This window comes from Manacus candei, unplaced genomic scaffold (assembly GCF_025592945.1).
Source record: "Manacus candei isolate 608988 ecotype Guabito, Panama unplaced genomic scaffold, ASM2559294v1 h1tg000078l, whole genome shotgun sequence".
Lineage (NCBI taxonomy): Eukaryota > Metazoa > Chordata > Aves > Passeriformes > Pipridae > Manacus > Manacus candei.
Window position 1 is genome coordinate 2183835 of NW_026138126.1, and position 18717 is coordinate 2202551.

An 18717-nucleotide genomic window follows, 5' to 3' on the forward strand; every position below is an offset into this window, starting at 1 on the left:
GTGATTGCCAGGGCAGCCAAAAGCTGTCGGTGGCTTCAGCAGGGCTCCTGCCACCCCCGTGTCCCCCCATCATTGCTGGAGGGGTGTGGGGGCTCCCTGGCTCAACCCCCTGCACCTGGCAGGGTTGAACTCCTCCTTGGCCTCACACTGCTGCAGGGAAAAACCATCTCTCCGGGATGCCCGTGCCCCTCCCTCTGCCCCATCCTCTCTGCCCTGTGCCCAGCATCAACTCTGCTGCCACGGGAGCCAGACCTGCCTCTGGAACAGGACTGGCCAGAAAGGACAGAGAAAGGGAAGGTAAAGAAGAGAAAGGGAAGGGGGGGGGAGAAAAACAAAACAAAAAAAAAACCAACAAAGAAAACAAAACAAAACAACAACAAAAAAAAACCCCAACCAAGGTTGCAGTGGGAAATCAGAAGTCAGAGCTGAGGCATTTCGGCAGCCGGGGCTGGAATGTCTGACTCACACTGTGACTAAATGCAAATATGAACTCAAAAGTTGCTCCTTAAAGTCCTCGGGATCCAGCGAGGAGCCCCGAGCTCCCACCGGCCCCTCGGCCCGGCGAGGTGGCCCGAGCCGGCCGCACGCTGGCCCGCGGCTCGCTGGCTCCGGGGAGGGGCATCAGCGCTGAGCGATGCTCGGCCCCTCCCGGGTTGTTTTACCCCCCCGGAGCTGCCTGGCAGGGGAGCCCGGCGGCAGGACGGTGCCCCCAGGGCTCGGTCCTGGGTGGGAGGTGCCCCCCTGGTCGTGCCCCTCACTGTCCCCCACGACGAGGGGACCCACTTGGGCTGCCCCCGTGTTTGGGGGTGGGGGGCTTTGCCCAGGGACTTGCTGCAGCCACCTCTGGGTGGTCCTGGCCCATCCATCCCCCCTGCACTGGACAGCAGGTCCCTGCTGGTGTGGGTGGCTGTCACAGGGTCCATTAACACACAAGGCAAGGGTCTGATTCCCAAACAGGAGCAGGTCCCAGTGAGCAGTGCCAGGGTAGAAAATCAGCCCTGCTCAAAGGAAATTCCAGGGAAATGGGGACTTTATCCAGTGCATATGTAATTTTTTTTAAAGTCTGTTTCGTTGCCCAGCACTGACCTGAAATTTCACTCATTTTCAGGTTTTTAAGAAGGGGTTGGGAAGCTCTGACCAGTGTCTTGCAGCCAGTGTCTCTGCCCCATTGGGGCCAGAGCCTTTCCCAGACAGTTTCACAGCCCACGGGCTGGACCAGCCCAGCACTCCCAAGCTCTCCTGGCCAAGAACTTCAGGAAGCTTTTCCTGAACCCCACTGACCACTGGAAGGTGACATGGGGACAGAGACAGGCCAGGGAGGGAGCTCAGAGGCAGAACAACCTGCCCCAAATCTGCCTTTGAGCAAGTCTCCCATCCATCCCTCCCTCCCTCCTTCCATCCCTCCACCCCTCCATCCTTCCATCCCTCCATCCATCCATCCATTCATCCCTCCCTCCCTCCATCCATCCATCCATCTTTCTGTCCATCCATCCACCCCTCTATCTGTCCATCCCTCCATCCCTCCACCCCTCCATCCATCCATCCATCCCTCCATCCATCCATCCCTCCATCCATCCATCCATCCATCCATCTTTCCATCCATCCCTCTGTCTGTCCATCCATCCATCCATCCCTCCCTCCCTCCATCCATCTTTCCATCCCTCCATCCATCCATCTGTCCTGCTTCAGGTCTCAGCCTTTCCTTCTGCACTAGAAGCCACTTCCCTGAAGACACCAAAGGTGTCACCTCCTTGGTGACCTCAGCTGGTCCTTGGCTCTGGGAGTGGGGCCGTGGCACGGGGCAGCCCCCTGGGCCAGGCAGGCTCTGCCAGGAGGTTCTGACAAAGGGCTTGCTCAGGTTCCCCTGCCTGGGGGGGTTGTGTGGGCTCACACACCACTGCCACAGCCCCCACAGGCTCTTTCCACTTCCATGGGATTTGGTGGGATGATGGCAAACCCAGCGTGGGTAGAGCTGGAGATCCACCCTGGATGCCTGGAGAGCAGCTGGGCTGCTCTGGACACACCAGCACTGCCGGGCTCAGCACCGGCTTCCAAAGGGGGAACGTTGCAAGGAGGGCTCTTCCAGTGGGCCAGGAGCTGAGTCACAGGATCCCAGACTGGTTTGGGTTGGAAGGGACCTTAAATCCCATCCAGTGCCACCCCCTGCCATGGGCAGGGACACCTTTCACTAGCCCAGGTTACTCCAAGCCCCGTCCAGCCTGACCTTGGACACTCCCAGGGATGGGGCAGCCACAGCTGCTCTGAGCTGAGTCCTGCAGGAAAACCTGCCCACAGGGAAGGTCTCCAACCCCTCCTTCAGCCAGTGCTGCCCTTGGAGCCTCCAACACAGTTTTCTGCCCTGGAATCATCTTTGCAAGAGTCCCTGTGAAACTGTGTTTTATTTAAGCCACAGCTCTTGGTGTCACAGGACTTGGACACAACCTCAGCTCCATTGCCTGATTTATTGGTGTGTGTTATTAGCACAACCAGTTGTGAAGAGGATGAAAACTGCTATCCAAGGGTTCAGGGGATGGGAACACGAAGAACTTGAGATGTTCTTGGGCTCTTGGGAGAATCTTGCTGATTCTTGGGGCTGTCCTCTGCAGGGCCAGGAGCTGGACTTCGATGGTCCTTGTGGGTCCCTTCCCACTCAGGAGATTCCAAGATTCTACGTTTCTGTGCTGCCCACACCATGCTGCTGTGTTTTATGCCTCACATCACCACGTGCTCAGGGGATGCTGAGGTTGCTCCTGAACCTGCAGGCTCCAGGTGAGGAATGTCACCAGAGCCCCTCTGGTGTCCTGGGTGGATGTGTCTGCACAGCACCCCTGTGGCCCCCCTTTGTGTACCCCCCCCACCCCTTCTGCTTCCTCCTGCCCTACCAAAATAGCTCTAAATAGGAAATTTAAGGGGCCACACCATGAACTGGAAGGGGGAACTTCTCAGCTCCAAAAAACCCCCCCCACGATGTCAGAGGAGTTTTAAGCCCTCCTGGTTCCCCACGAGCAGGCCTGGGGAAATGCTTCTTGCCATGATGCTGCCACCAGGGAGGAGGCATTATTATTAATTATTGGCTAATTAATTACAGGATGGAGAGTTGGACAGAGAAAACTTAATGAAGTTCAGCAAAGGTAAGTGTAGGGTCCTGCTCCTGGGGGGGGGGGGGGGATGACCCCCAGCACAGGTTGGGGGTGACCCACTAGAGAGCAGCTCTGCAGAGAAGGACCTGGGAGTCTTGATGGGTGACAAGCTGACCACAAGCCAGCCGTGTGTCCTGGGGTCAGGAGGCCAGTGGGACCCTGGGGTGCATTGGGAAGAGCTTGTCCAGGTCAGGGAGGGGATCCTGCCCCTCTGCTCGGCCCTGGGGAGGCACATCTGGACAGCTGTGTCTGGGCTCTACAGTTTAAGAAAGACAAGGAGCTGCTGGAGAGGGTCCAGCAGAGCCACAAAGATGGTGAAGGGTCTGGAGCACCTCCCTTATGAGGAAAGACTGATGGAGCTGGGCCTGGTCAGTCTGGAGAGGAGAAGACTGAGAGGGGATCTCATCAATCCACACAAATATTTCCAAGAGGTGTCAGAGGATGGTGCCAGACCCTTTCCAGTGATGCCCAGAGACAGGATGAGGATCAATGTCCATAAACTAAAATGCAAGAAGTTCCACCTCAACACGAGGAAGAATTTCTTTCCATGGAGGGTGTCAGAGCACTGGAACAGCTGCACAGAGAGGCTCCTAGAGAGGGAGACATTCCAAACCTGGATGTGTTCCTGTGTCAGCTGCTCCAGGTGACCCTGCCTTGGCAGGGGGGTTGAATCTGGACAATCTCCAGAGGTCCCTTCCAACCCCAACTATTCTGTTGGATTCTGTGATTTTGTGAAATGCAAATTCTACTTTCAGCATAGGCAAAGCGACCAAAACAGCTCAGAGCAGGAAGATCTCCCCTCTGCTTTCATCCCACACTGTCCCAGGCAGGGATGCCCAGGGAACACCAGCCAGGCTCACGCCAGCTCCTGCCCATCCCAGCTCTCCATGGCCTGGCTCTGCCCAGCCACCAGCAGCAGGAGAGCGAGGCTCTGAGGCCTAATTACAATTGTTGACAGGGAAATTATGGCCACACACGCAAAATTAGAATATAATTGTGTTAGGGAAATGTTTCGTCTTCTCCCTGTCATGCCCAGGGTGGGAGGGCAGGGGGGGAGCACAGGGAGAGGGGAGGTGCTGCTGGGAGGCCTCACAGTGCAAGGGAACAGCCGGGCTTGGGGTGCTGTGGGGTGACACCAGTCCCAGGGGCCACTGGCAGAGAGAAAGTGCAGCAGAAAAGGGGGAATGGCTTCTTTTTACTGAGTGGCAGCAATGAGGCAAAGCTCCCCCTCCTCGGGAGCAGGGGCAGTTCATGGCACAGGCAGGGGGGTGGCATTGCTGCTGTCCCGTGAGCCCAGGGCTCAGCCTTGTGCTGATTCCCAAACCCAGCAACACCCAGTGGCCACCCCATCTGTGCCCTGCACCCCTTTCCATCCCAAGCCCAGGCTGCCCTTCCCCTGGCCGGGCTCTGGTCAGGGCTGGCTGCCTGTGGGGAAGTGCCAAGGCCAACGGTGATGCCCATCCTGCCATGCCGTGGGTGGGATCCCTGTGGGATGTGCCCTGAGCAGCTGTATCCCACCTCCCACAGGAATGTGCTCCTCCTGGGGGGCTGCAGATGCCTGTGTGTGAGTGTGGTGACTGGCAGGTCCTGCTTCATGTGCCTGAAGGGAACCTACAGGAAAGATGGAGAGGGACTTTGGACAAGGGATGGAGGGACAGGAATGGCTTCCCACTGCCAGAGGGCAGGGATAGATGGGATATCACCACTGTGAGGGTGGGGAGGCCCTGGCACAGGCTGCATAGAGAAGCTGTGGCTGCCCCATCCCTGGAAGTGTTCAAAGCCAGCTGGGATCAAAGGAGCAACCTGGGATAGTGGAAGGTGTCCCCACCCATGGCAGGGAGTTGAAACAAGATGGGCTTCAAGGTGTCTTCTAGCCCAAATCATTCCATGACTCTGCGATCCCACGTGCCCTGGATTGGCACCTTGCTGCCAGCCCACAGCCCCATCCTTGCTGAATTGGGGTGGGGGCCATCCTCACCCCCGGGATGGTCCATCCCCAGTGACAGGAGATGACTTTGGTCACTGACCCCGTTCAAATGCAGGCAGTTCTTTCCACTTGAAAAAAAAAGGAAATAAAAGCCAAATGGCCCAAAGAAGGTGGAGGTGACAGCTGGTCCCGGGCCCGGCTGCAGAGGGGTCAGCACAGGGAAAAGCAAACAGCTTTGCCAACGACAGCTTTGGAGCTGCCCAGGCAGGGCAGGAGCACCAGGCCTTGGCCAGGCAGAGCAGCCCAGCTCCTCTGGCACTCTTCCTTCAGGACCCAGGGTGGATTCAGGGAGATGAGGTGAACCCCTGCCCACATCTGCAGCAGCCACGTGCTCCTGCCTCTGCTCCTGCTCCTGAACCAACTGTACCGGGGGCAAAGCACCATCTCTCCCTCAGGGGCTGAGGGGACCTCTGGCTCCCCAGCCCGGGCTCCTGCTCCCCAAATGGAATGTTAAAAACCTGCTGGGTAAAGGGGAGGGGGAAGCAGCTCCCGGGGCACCAGGGAACGATCCTGCCAAGCGAGCACCAGGCTCCCTCACCCCGTGAGCCAGGCAGACGTTCCACATCCAACACACGCTCCAGTCGGCACCTTTGATCCAAAGCACCTGCCAACTGCTCCGGAGTGCCGGCAGGGCTGCAACGGCAAAGTGGGCAGGGAAGGGGGGGAAGGTCTGGCAGTGATACAGGCAGTGGGATCACTGCACACACAGCAAGGTGCTGGTGACACAGAGCTGTGTGGTGTTGCTGTGCCACAGGGAAGGGTTTGCATCCACAGGGACCCAGACGGGCTGGAGAGCTGGGATTGTGAGACCCTCAGGAAGTTCAACGAGGCCAAGTGTAAGATCCTGAACGTGGGTCGGGGCAATCCCAATCACAACACAGGCTGGATAGAGAATGGGTGGAGAGCAGCACTGGGAAGAAGGACTTGAGGGTGTTGGTGGATGAAAACCTGAACACGGACATGCCCTGGCTGTGTGCCCTGGGCTGATCCCACAGCGTGGGCACCAGGGGAGGGGGGGATTCTGACCCTCTGCCCCCTCAGGTGAGACCCCCCTGCAGAGCTGCCTCCAGCTCTGGGGAACAACAGCACAGGGACGTGGAGCTGCTGGAGAGAGTCCAGAGGAGGCCCCGGAGATGCTCCAAGGGCTGGAGCCCCTCTGCTCTGGAGCCAGGCTGGGAGAGCTGGGGGGGTTCACCTGGAGGAGAGAAGGCTCCAGGGAGAGCTGAGAGCCCCTTGCAGGGCCTAAAGGGGCTCCAGGAGAGCTGGAGAGGGACTGGGGACAAGGGATGGAGGGACAGGACAAGGGGAATGGCTTCCCAGTGCCAGAGGGCAGGGTTAGATGGAATATTGGGAAGGAATTGTTGGCTGTGAGGGTGGGGAGGCCCTGGCACAGGTTGCCCAGAGCAGCTGTGGCTGCCCCATCCCTGGAAGTGTCCAAGGCCAGGTTGCACAGGGCTTGGAGCAACCTGGGCTAGTGGAAGGTGTCCCTGCCCATGGCAGGGGGTGGAACTGGACGGGCTTTAAGATTCCTCCCAACCCACGGGCTCTGTGATGACCCCACGATGTAACACAGGGACTCCCCATCCCCAGCCCCGCTGCATCGCAGGCCCTTCCCGAGGCCGGGTCAGACCCGTCCAGGCCTCACAGCGCTCCGGGGCGACCCCAGATCCCACAGCGGGGCTGCCCCGGCCCCACACCCCGGGGGGACCCGCCGTCCCCAGCGCCGCCGAAGGTGCCCAAGGCCCCCCGAGGGGCACCCGGCCGGGCCGGGCCGGGCCGGGCCGCCACGCAAGACCTCCCGAGCCCCCCCGGCCCCTCGGCGGGGCACCCGGGGGGCCGCGGGCTGTGCAGCAGCTGCTGCCAGGCGGGGGTCCCGCCGCGGGACCCCAGGGGGACCCCCGGCCCTGCCCACCCGACCCGCAGGGGCCGCGCCGGCGGCGGGGAAGCTGCGGGCGGCGACGGCAACCAGCGGCTGCCCCCGCCCCGCCCCCGCGCTCGGTGGGCGGGGCCGGAAGCAGAGCGCGCTATCATTGGCCGAGCCGCCTGCCACTCAGAGGTTCGCGGCCTTCCGATTTGGCGGCGCCCCGCTGCTTTATCAGTCCATCGCGCGGAGCCCCCCGTGTCGTCACAGTTCTGCTGATCCCTTCGCCCGTCCCCCTCCGCTAGGAAACATAGTCCCCCCCTCCTGGCGGTGCCTCGCCGCGCCCCCCGCACCCCCGCGCCTCCATCCCGCCGGTCCCGCCGCGGCGGCGCCCGTGCCGGTGCCGCGGGGTGTGCGTGGCGAGGGACAGCACCCCTCTTCTCTGCCTGTGCGGGCGGCGGAGGGATACGGCGGGGGGGGGGGCGGGGCGTGAGGACGCGACTGGGACGGGCGGGGGAGGAGGGGGGGCGTCAGAGGCGGGCGGGGGGGGCAACGAGGAGGGGGGAGCGTTCGCCGCCGCCGCCGCCGCCGCGGGGGGAGACCATGCGGGGGCCGCGGGGCGGGCGGGCGGGACAGCGGCGGGAGGCGGAGCGGCGGCGGCGGCAGCCCCGGCGGCGTTAGGGCCCGGTTGGCGGGGCGGGGCCGCGGGGCGGTCCCGGGGCGCACGCGCCGCCCGGTGCGGGGCGATCGCGCCGCTTTTCTCGCTACATTGTATCCGCCGGCGGCGGAGAACAATAGGCGCCGCCGCCGCCGCCCCCCGGCCCTGGGCGCCGCGGCCGCCCCCGCCCCCGCCGCGACCCCCGCGACCCTTCATGCGCTTCCCCTGCCCCCGGGCGCGCCGGGCCTGGAACAGGTAAAAAAAAAAAAAAAAAAAAAAAACTCGGACGTGAAAAAAAAAAAATGTATTTATATAGAATAGTAAAATAATAACCGGAGCCGGCCGCGCCGCCCCCCGGCGCTGCGCGGAGTGCGCGTCCCGGCGCTGCCGGCGCTGGGGGTCCCGGCGCTGCCGCCCCCTCCCTGCCTCGCTCGGTCCGTGCGGAGCGGGACGGGACGGGCTCGGCGCTATTGTCCCCTCGGCAAAGTTTGCCGGGGCCGGGGGAAGGGGGGGCGGCAGCGGCGGGGCCGGGCTGGGGGGCCGTGCGGGGCGGCTGGAAGGGGGTCCGCGGGTCCCCGACGGGCGGGGGGGCGGGGGCCGGTCCGCGGTCCTGCCGCGAACTTCAGCCCGCGGCAGCCCCCTCGGCCCCGGGGGTCCCCCGTGCCCTGCCCGGCTCGGGGGGCTGCACGAGCCGCAGGACCCACCGCGGGGGCTTTTTGGGGCTGGGAGGGGGCTCGTGGGGGCCGCTGCGCCCTCCGGCTTCCTCCGCTCCCTGCCCGCGGCACGGGGGGTGCGGGCGGGGGGCTCTGACCAACTTCACCCACCGCGGGACCCCCGGGCCGGCCCGAGCCTGTCCCGGGGCAGCCGAGCCTTTGTCCGGGCTGGGGAGGGACCGCGGGGGCATCTGCGGCGGGTCCCCGGCCCCGAACCCCCGGGGCTGCTTTGGGGTTAGAAAGTGTGCGTGGGGAATAAATTAAAATAAACTCCCCGGCCTGACTTTGGGTATTGTTCAAGTTGTCCCCGGGTGCTTTGAGGGGGGCTGCAAAGTGATGCCCCCACTCCCTTACCCGGATTCTCCGGGGTCTCATCTCCCCCTGGCCCCACTCAGGGCACCGGGGCATGAGGTTGGCAAAGTGGCTTTAAAAACACTGACCTGCTGCACTGATGACACTTTTTAAAAAAGGGGCTTTGCAAAGAAAATAAAAAGGGAAAAAAAAAAAAAGAAATCCCCTGGATGTTTTTTTATAGTGGTGAAGGGTTTTCACATGCTGGGCTGATTTCAGTGCTTTTTATAAAACTTCGTTGAAATGTAGTGGCTGAGCCTACAAATGCTTTGGATCACATAGAGTTTCTTTTTTGTTTTGTTTTGTTTTTTACCTTATGATTAATGAGTTAAATTTATTGGCCAGCTGCCCTTTGTAACCATGAATGAGTTCTTAAAAAAAAAAAAAAAAGGGAATCTTTTATCTCATCCCAGGCCTCTCTTCCTCCCTCCCAAAGAAATATTTTTCTATTACAGCGAGCTGGCCAAAAAGATCAATCTCCCTTTTGAAAAAAAAAAAAATAATCTGTAAAATTAGGAAGAATAATATTTACCTATCTCGCAAGGTTGCCCGGAGGGCTTTATTTTTGCAAAAACACTCCGAAAACAAAAATTATTTTTTTTTTTTTTTGTTTCCAGTCCCTTTTGGGAGCGGAGAGGGTTCAGTTCTCACTGAGCACTGAGCCTGGCTGGGCATCCCCAAACACAGTCCCTGAAAAAGCAGCTGCAGGTGCTCGGCGACCCGGAGGAAAGAGCTGTAACATCAGACTTTTTTTTTTTTTTTTTTTTTTTGCTTCGCTTTTTTTTTTTTTTTCCCCCTTCACTTTTTTTTTTTTTTTAAACAAAACTAGGCAAGGACAAGAGAGCCTCCTGCGGGGAGCGAGTGTGGGGGAAGGCGAGGGGGCGAGCCGAGCCAGACAAGCGCCTGAGTGATAACTTGCCTGAACCCTTTGATAAATGAGTTGACTCTTTTTTTTTTTTTTTTCCCTTTTTTTTCTACCTCCCCCCCCCCCCTTCATTCGCCACACGCCAGGAACAGAATTGGCCCGAACTAGTGGAATTGGCAGCAAAAAACTAACATACAAGTGTGTCTGGTCAATAGAGCGCTTGTTCCTGCCGCTGGGTGCTGTGTGAGGACTCCGACTGTGCTCTCCGAGGAGGGCTGGACGCCGGGGACACGCTGAGGGTTCTTCTTTTCTCGCCCCCTTCGCTCTGTCTTTTTAAAATATTCATCAATGGGGTGGGTGGTTTGCTCTAGTCATTAAAATCTCTCTCTCCCCTCCCCCTCGCTTTCTCCAGGACTGCCACTGTTGAGTCTGTGGGAATATGAATCAGCAGCAGCAGAGAATGGCTGCAGTTGGGACAGACAAAGAGCTCAGTGACCTGCTGGACTTCAGTATGGTGAGCGAGCGCGGCCGGGGGGCTCGGCAGCCCCGGGGCTCTGCGGGGCTGGGAGCTGCACAGGGGAGGAAATGTGAGCCTGTAAATTGGACATGATGGCTTTCAGATGTGCCCTGTTTGTGTGCGTGCACATGTGCTGCAACTTGTTTATTTTCAAGTTAAAGCAAAGCCTCTGCCCCTCCTCTCTCCCCCCTCTCCCCCTCAGACGTGTGTTGTTTCCTTGCAGGGAGCGCAGAGAGGGTTTTTTTTTTCCTTTCTGGATGGGAAATTTTGGGGGAATTAACGGAGTTGTGTGTTCTCTGTTTAAATGCTCACGGGGTGACTGTTTCTGCAGCCATGCAGAGATGTAACTTCAGTAGCTGATTAATCAAGCTTTTTTCCTCTCCCCAGATCCAGACTATTAAACTTTTGCTCCCACAGGTTATTTTGTCACAGTTTGAAACGTGTCCAAGCTCTCCGGCGCGTTATTTTTGCAGGAGTTGGACACTTGTGCTCCCCATGCTCTGCTCCTCTGTATCCTGGAAACCTTGAGCTGCGTTTAGGAGCTGTTTATTTTCAAAGCAACAGGACCTAAAGAGTTCCCCCCGAAGGGTGTGCACAGCTCAGAGGGAGGAGAAGTCCCTTTAGTCAGGGCAGAGGGGGGTCAGTCCCTGGCACGTCCCGTGCGGCGCTGCCAGCGGTGCTGCCTCTTCTTGGCAGGTGACTCGTGGAGGGCAGAGCTGGTGTTCAAAAGCAAACAACTGTCTGTTGGGTTCCTCTGTTGTGTGCTGCACCCTCATGGCACTCAGAGCGTGTGCCTTGCTGTTTAGATAAGCAAACGTGCTGCAGAGATAGAAACAACAGCCCCAGGAGGGGGAATAGCCAGGAGTGTCACCGCTGTGGCTCTGGGCTGGCCTGGGTCACCCAGCCCACGGCCCTGCTGGGCTGGATGTTCTGCCCCTTGGAGAAGGGACTGAAAGTGGTGGCAGAGCTAAGGTCACCTGCAGTCCTGGTGCCTGTGACACCTGTGGATGTGCTGAGGCTCATCTGCTTTTCTGCATCCGTGCCCTGAGGTTCAGCAGTGGGACATAAACCTTTCTGTACAGCTGGGGTTTGTACCTGTTCATGCTGGTGGGGAGGTCTCTCAGCCCTCACAAGAGCAATTCTCCTGCAGGAGAGGCCCAGTTCTCCCAGTTTCATCCTTCTGTTGGGAGGCTGGTTCTGTGAATTTGCCAGTGATGGACTTTTGCAGTAGGATGTTTTACAGTGGGTGCAGGGGCTGCAGTGACAGTGTTCCTGTAAAACCAGGAGTCAGGTCAGGGCTTGCTGGGGAGCAGCAGTGTGGTTATTTGTCCCTCTCAGAGGTCCTGGAGGTTGGCAGGAGCCCTGGGGCCTTCCATCTCCTGCACTGGGAGTTTTGAACTGCACTTAGGGTCAGTAACCCAGAATCTGCTCCTTGGCTGGGGCTGCAGCAGCTCCCAGTTTGTTTCTTCTCCCCCTTGGAAAAAAATCCAATCCCACTCACCATTCAGAGCTTGAAAAAAAAACCCCAAGACCTTTTCAAACCTAACGAATCATCCTCATTTGCATGCTCAGATCTGTGTTCCCTGGAGGGGCCCTGACCTGTTCCCTCTGTACACGAGTGTTCCTGTCCTTGAAGATGAATCCACACCAAATTTGGGTTCGGATTCGGTGCTTTTACACTGGTGTAGACCTGGGAGGGACCAGGACTGGTCCTGTGCTGGTGTAAAGGCTCGTGCAGCAGCACTGGGGGTGGCTGCTCTTGCAGCAGCAGGGCCTGCAAATGTCATTTGCCAGCAAATGATTCGGAGACGTTCCCTCCAGGAGCAGTCGGCCGATGGGCTCCGACGCAGCCTGGACCAGAGCCAGCTCTGTTTCACAAACCCTCATCTCCACACACCCTTCTCCTGAGTTTGCATAAAGGGAACATTAACATCTCTCCTCCAGGATGAGTAGCTGAAATGGAAAAGCTTCCTAGGCTGTACATGGTGGGTCCATCAAAGAGGCTCCTCCGTGATTTGCTCTCTCTGTGTCCTTGGGATACAGAGATTTTTGTCCACAAAGCTCCCTCTTCCAAATATATTTATATTTTTATTTGAATAAACAGGAGTGGAGCATCAGCTCTGCAATCCTCTCCAGGAGAGGACATGGGAGGGAAATCTAGAGATATTCAGAGCAGCTGGAAGCATTTGCTTCAGATCAGCATTTGGATTGCTTTTTTCTAGGGAAGATGTGCTCAGCCCCAGTAGCCTGTGGTCCAGCCCTGAGCAGTGTTTTGCTGTGGGAATCTTAAGATTTGGCCATAATGAGTTTGCACAGTGTGGTCTGAGTTCCTGGGCTGTTAAATGGCAGGGTTGTGTGAGATGCTATAAAGTGGGCTTGCAGTCCTGTCCATAAATGATACCATTGCATAGATCCTGAGCTCCCCCAAAGCTTTGTGCCAACACAGTTTCCCAATAAGGCAAAAATCAAGGGATTCTCTATGTGAGCTGGAACCAAAGGCCCAGCAATGCAGCCTCATGGCTGCTTTGGGGTGTGCATGGCAGCACACTTACCTCTACCCTTGAACAAATTGCCTTTTATGATTGCCCCAAAGTGCAGGTAATTTGTAAGCTTGCCTTCACCGCTGCTCCCTGGCAGCCGGCCAGGACGGGCTGGCAAATCTGGAGAGGAGCTTTCCAGAAAGCATCCTGCACATCCTGCACATCCACCCGAGTGGGCAGCTCAACCCACTGGTTAGGCTGGGCTTTGGGGGCTGCCAGGCTTTGCAGGTCAGTCTGGCAGGTGCAGGCTTTGTGCAGCAGGAGCTGCCCTTGGCCTGTGCTCCTGGGAGATGATGGACCTCAAGGACTTGGATATTAAGGAATGGTTCTTCCCTCAGAGGGTGCTGGGACACTGACCAGGCTCCCCAGGGCAGTGGGCACGGCCCCAAGGCTGCCAGAGCTCAAGGACAACACTCTGAGGGCCAGGGTGGGATTGTTGGGGTGTCTGTGCAGGGCCCAGAGTTGGACTGGATGATCCTTGCGGGTCCCTTCCAGCTCGGGACATTCTGCTGTTCTGTGACTCGTGGTTATTGGTGATCCCAGGCCATCTGTTCCGCTGTTGGTGTGTTGTGGGAAGGTGTGGGCAGGTATCCTGGCTGGGCTGGGATACTCCAAGGGCAGGGGCACCCCTGGGCATGGCCGAGCTGGAGCAGAGCAGCCCCGGGGGGGTCTGTCCGTGCCTGCGGAGCGAGAGCGGCAGCGGCTCGGTGCCAGCCGGGGGCTCTGGCAGGAGCGAGATGCTGTTAACAACCATGATTATTAGCAGAGTATTAACCATATGCTGCGGGGAGGCTGCTGTCAGAGGGGGTTTCTGGCTCGATGAGACGGTGCAGGGTGGGCAGAGGCCTGAGCAGTCGCCCAGGACCTGCTGCCTCATTTCCCCCGCCGCGCTCCGGCCCCGGGGCTGCTCAGCCGTGGGAGCGGGGGTGGAATGCCTGGCTGTTGGCAGCAAGCAGGGCTCAAGCAGCTCCTCCTGCCATGCTGGAGGATGCTGAAGCTGTGCCCTGCTCCAGCCAAGGCCCGATGCCTGCCCTTCCCTGGTAAACCTCTCACTTTTGTTCGGAGCGGAGCAGTTTAAAGTTTGACTCCAGGCCGCAGTGGGCGTTTGGGGCCGCAGGCAGGAAGGTCTGTCTTAGGTGAACACAGATAGAATGTCCTGCTGGCAGTGGGCTTTGAGCCGAATTCCCTCTTCTCCCCACATTAACAGCTGGATACTTTCCACGCTGCAAAATAGATTTCAGGTTTGGAGTTCAGGCTTGAGGTTGGGTCAGCCTGGAGTTCAAAAGGTGGGAGAGGGGAGAAAATGAAAACTGATTTAGTTTGAAAAGTGATGCACTGGTAGAAGTGCACAATATATGAAATGCTGCTTGATGTTCCTTGTGTCTGGCAAATTCTCTTTCTTGCCTATGAGTTTGCTGGTGAAAGTTTGGGGTGTCTTGGCTGTAACCTCCCCGGGGGAGGGTGCGGGTGTTTGGATCCTCCCATGTGCTGGATTTGCCCTGGGAGAAGTGGATGGAGAATAAATTCTTTGGGAGGGGTGGAAATGGAGCTACAAGGGTGTGCAGAAGTTGTCAGCTCTCGGGGAGGCTGGAGGTAGGACTTGAGAAACCAAAGACAGCGACTTAAGATGGGGGATTTTACATAACCGTTTCAATCTACATTTATTCAAATCTAACAAAGGCCAAGTAATGACCCAATTACAACCCTTGAGAGCTCCTGTCTGGGTCCCTCCTCAATGCCTGGGTCCCTCCGTAGGTGCCAGCTCCGGTTCATCTCCTCCCTGCCCCCCCCCCCCCCCAGTTTATTTTTAAAGCAGCATTTTAAAAGCAGAAAGGAAATTTGCAGTGGGTGGATGAACTTTGCCTGTGAGCGACACACGCCAGCGAGGGCAGGCGGCACTTCACGTATGACTTGTGCCCTGTGCCGGCTCCTGGGGGCTGCAGCCCACACCCCGGTGGAAAAAGAGGCTGGGAGCAAGAGAAAAAAAAACCCCAAACACTTCCTGGGGCTGCCAGGTGATGAGTGTGGAGGGGTAACCCGGGGTTCCCCCCTCCCCGTCACCCTGCTTGAACAGCTGGAGCTGTGCCAGGGGGGTTGGGATGGATCTCAGGGAAAGGTTCTTCCCCCACAGGGTGCTGGGGCACTGCCCAGGCTCCCCAGGGCAGTGGGCACGGCCCCAAGGCTGCCAGAGCTCCAGGAGCGTTTGGACAACGCTCTGAGGGACAGGGTGGGATTGTTGGGGTGTCCTGGGCAGGGCCAGGAGTTGGACTGGATGATCCTTGTGGGTCCCTCCCGACTCGGGACATTCCAGGATTCTGTGCTTTGGCATCCCCACGTGCCCTGGTGCAGGAAGGGGTCTGTGACTCCTAAATCCCTTGGGGAGGGAGAGCAGGAAGGTGTTGCATCAGCCTCAAAACACCTCTGAAAGCAGGCAGAGGAGGGGAGGGCATCCCCGGGGTGTGGGGGTGTTTTAGGGATGCTGGGTGTGCTGGGGATCACCTTCTGTTCTGCAGAAGCAGAAGGCTCTGGGTGCACAGTGGAACAAGGCTGTTCATTTTCTCCACTCCTGTTTGGTGCTCAAACCTGGGGTTTTTCAACCTCAGCAAGTGCTGAGCAGAAATGCTCATGGACACGAGCCAGCAGTGCCTTGGGGTTTCATTTGTTGGGGGTTTTTTTATTATTTCTTTTTTTGGGTGCCCGGGTTCATCGTGCATCCCTTCCCCCCGTGCTTGCACATGCAGACCTGCCCCTTGGAAAGGGGGTTCCTAACCACTTAATCCTCTTCCCTACCTTGAGATGAGGGAGTGAGCACAGGGAGTGAGCACAGCCCGGGTGGGACCGGCCCCATAAATTCCATTTGCAGTAGTTGTGGAGGTCTTTGCAGAAACCACCCCCTGCCCTGCAAGGGAAGCCCTGCAGCAGTGCAGGGAGGAAGGTTGGCTGCAACCTTCGGTGTGTCAGGGTTTGTTTTTATTTTCTAGCCCAACTTCCTGAGGAAACAAGTGTCATCTGATGGTGGGGCTGCTGGGCCACCCCAAATACCTCTGGAGCCCCTCGGGTGGGCAACAGGGGCTCCCCTCCTGGGGTACCTCCATGGTGGGGGTCCTGGGCAGCCCAGTGTAGGCAGGTGCTGGCAGCAGTGCCAGGATGTTTAAACACCGTTTACACCTTTGTTTAAATCCATATATAGAACATCTACACCCCGTGCATGCATATATATGATCCCAAATTTGTGCTCTTTATGAATGGCAGTTGGTTCCTTAACTGCTCTCTTTGCATCTCTACCACATTTAACTGTATTTTGTTGGTTTTGTTTTTTGTTGTTTTTTTTTTTTTTTTTTCTCCCCAGCATTTGTGAAAACAAAGCTGGGCAGACTGCTCTGCACAAAGGAATGTTTCTGACCACAGCCAGACATCAGCTATGTCAGGGCATGAAACGCTGCATTTCTGTAGGCTCTTGTGCCATTACATTGTTTAATCTTCAAAGCATTAAACTTTTGAGTTACTCAGACATTACAAAGCTAAAAATAATAAAAATTCAAATGACTTGGTGGTGAAAGTATCTTGAGTAGAAAAAGGATATTAAAATGTTAATTCACTAAACGTTTTCCCACCAGTTGTTTTATTGGCTGGAGCTCCATTTGTGTGGAGGAGAATTAGTTTTCTTTTCTGCTGCACGCAGGTGCATGTAAATTATTAAATAGCAGCTTCTGAAACTCTCCCAACTTTTATTAAAAATATTTATACAGGTTAGGTGACGAGGTGTGCAGTGTTTTTGAGGAAGCTCCTGGCAGGAGAAAGCTCAGTTGTGATGCTGAAGCTGCAGCAACGGAGCAAACAAGTCCCCAGAGCGACTAATACCGTAAAATAGGTTCATTTTTGAAACCTTTGCACTTGGAGTAGCTTCTCCCCCCAGCCCCCGGGGCTGTGTTGGGTCCTGGGGCTGCTGGAGGCCCTGGAGCAGCGGGGTGGGAGCTGCCCTGGGAGCTGGAGGGCTCATCCTGCGGGGCTGGCACCGAGCTCGGGCACCGCCAGATCCTGGGGCTGAGTCAGCTCTGCCTGTGCCAGCCAGACCCACGGGCAGCCCACGTCCTGCCCAGGCACTGTGTGTGTCCAGGGAGACAGGATGAGACCCGGAGTGCTGTGGGAGCTGGGATGGGGAGGGGTGAAATGAGCTTTTCAGGGTGCTGCAGGGGCGTTTTTCCGCTGGGTTTCTGTGAATGGGGCACCTGCAGGGAGGGCCCTGGTGGGCGAGTTAGGGAAGAACCTGCTGGGTTTGACCACAGCACTGATGCTTCTGGGCTGGGTTTTGGTTGCACCCAAGGAACCAGGCACGCTGTGGACACGGGAGCATCACAGAATCACAGGGTGTGCTGAGTTGGAAGGGCCCCACAAGGATCAGCGAGTCCAACTGCTGTCCCTGTGCAGGACCATCCCCAGGAGTCACACCCTGTGCCTGGGAGCACTGTCCAAATGCTTCTTGAACCCTGTCTGACTTGGTTTTGTGACCCCCTCCCTGTGTCAGGTTGTGTGTGTCAGTGCAGAGCTGCTCCCCTGCCCCTCCTGCAGCTGATCCATGGAGCAGGGACACAAGGAGAGGGAAGTTTTTTGCATCAATAAAGTGCTCCTCTTCCCCCTTTCCTCCCCCAATCTGACCCCTTTGCAGCAGCACAGTAAAACTAACAGACTGAAATCTCTTTCTCTTCCCTTCTCTCTCATCTTCTTGTTTTTCTAGATGTTTCCCCTGCCAGTGGCTAATGGAAAAAACAGACCCACGACCCTAGCGAGCACTCAGTTTGGAGGATCAGGTACTGTCATCTTACTTTTTTTTTTCCCTTAATACCATAATGATTCTCGCAATAAATTTGTGTTTGGTTCCAGAGACACCAAAGGAGGGGTTGGTGTAGTTCTGTTATGTGTTTTTCTGGTGGTGGATCTGCTGCTGTTCCTCTGGATGATTTTCTTGTTGCCCCGTGTGTCTCCGGGTGGGCAAAGCTGCTCTTGCTGATCTGTCTCCTGTTAAGAAGTTGCTGCCTGAGCTGGAGATTGTTGTCCCACCGCTCCAGGATCCTGGGAGCAGACAATCAGGGCTGTTCTCTAAGCTGCTTAGACATGTCTGCACTGCCCTGGAAGACTTTTGCTGTTCCTTTTTGAAGACGTGGTGGTGGTGGTTCATTCCTGGGGCTCGGCTGCAGTTTGGGTGTCTGCTCCTTGCAGTCCCTCTAGAGGCTCCCTGGGTGGGATCTCGGCATTCCCAAAGGGATCTTGTGAAGCCCTCCTGGCTGGATGCTTCCAGGGTGCCAAGAGGGGGCCGGGGATGCCAACATCCAAGGGCTTTGGGAGCAGGGCAGCTCTGGGGAGGAGGGGGCTGGTGATCTGGGTGTGATGGGGGACTCTGCAGGGTGTGTGGCTTCAGATGTCTGATGGGCAATGTGCTGCTCGTGGGTTTGAGGCTGAAGTGGAGAATTCCTGGGCAGTGCTGTGCTGGATTTTTGATGCCTGAGGAGGCTGTTCTGTGCGGGGCTCACACGGCCCCTGACACGTGGGAAGTTCCTTCGTTTGCCCTTCTTGCTGAACACCTTGTGGATGGTTAAAACAGCCTTCTCTATCATGGGCTGACTCCAGCTGTCCAGGGAAACCCCTGGCCACGTGGAACAGCCATGCTGTGCCATCCTGGAGATTTCTGGGGAGCACCTTTGGTGCCCCAGCATCAGTGTTGTGGGGCACTGGGGAATCTGCAGCGGCAGGATGGGGGGCTGTGCCCTGCCCTGCTCTCGTGCCCTCTTGGACCAGGGAAATGTGCTGCTTTGGGATTGAGCTGTTCAGCTGCACGTCAAACACTTTTCCAGGGAGGGAAGCTGTTGAGTGGGCTGCAGGAAATTGGAGGGGGGAGAGCTCTGGGGTTAACCCAGATGGAAGCCGATCTCTCCGGCGAGTGTTCCCTGCGCGACTTTGCTGTTAAAACAATCCCACAAAAGACGAGCTCCACGCTGGGGGAGAGGAGCAATGGCATTCATGTGTTTCCTGCTCGGAGCCTGGCCCGGCTGCCGGGCCTGTGGTGCTGGCCAGGAGCAGAGGCACAGCC

At 57.4% G+C, this 18717-nt stretch overlaps 1 protein-coding gene across 14 annotated transcripts in view; it reads left to right on the plus strand.

Annotated features, from left to right (window-relative positions):
• Positions 1-7685: 7685 nt before the first annotated feature.
• The window catches only part of TCF3 (transcription factor 3), an 84904-nt gene continuing 73872 nt past the window's right edge, over positions 7686-18717 (plus strand). For 10 of the 14 annotated variants that reach the window (XM_051810626.1, XM_051810629.1, XM_051810628.1 and 7 more), the window contains exons 1-3: positions 7687-7901; positions 9988-10089; positions 17368-17440. In XM_051810626.1, the coding sequence (XP_051666586.1) occupies positions 10015-10089; positions 17368-17440 (148 nt within the window). In that variant the 5' untranslated portion in view covers positions 7687-7901; positions 9988-10014. Of the gene's footprint in view, positions 7902-9987; positions 10090-17367; positions 17441-18717 lie in introns of all 14 variants that reach the window. The other 4 variants (XM_051810624.1, XM_051810636.1, XM_051810637.1 and 1 more) reach the window with 1 other exon arrangement.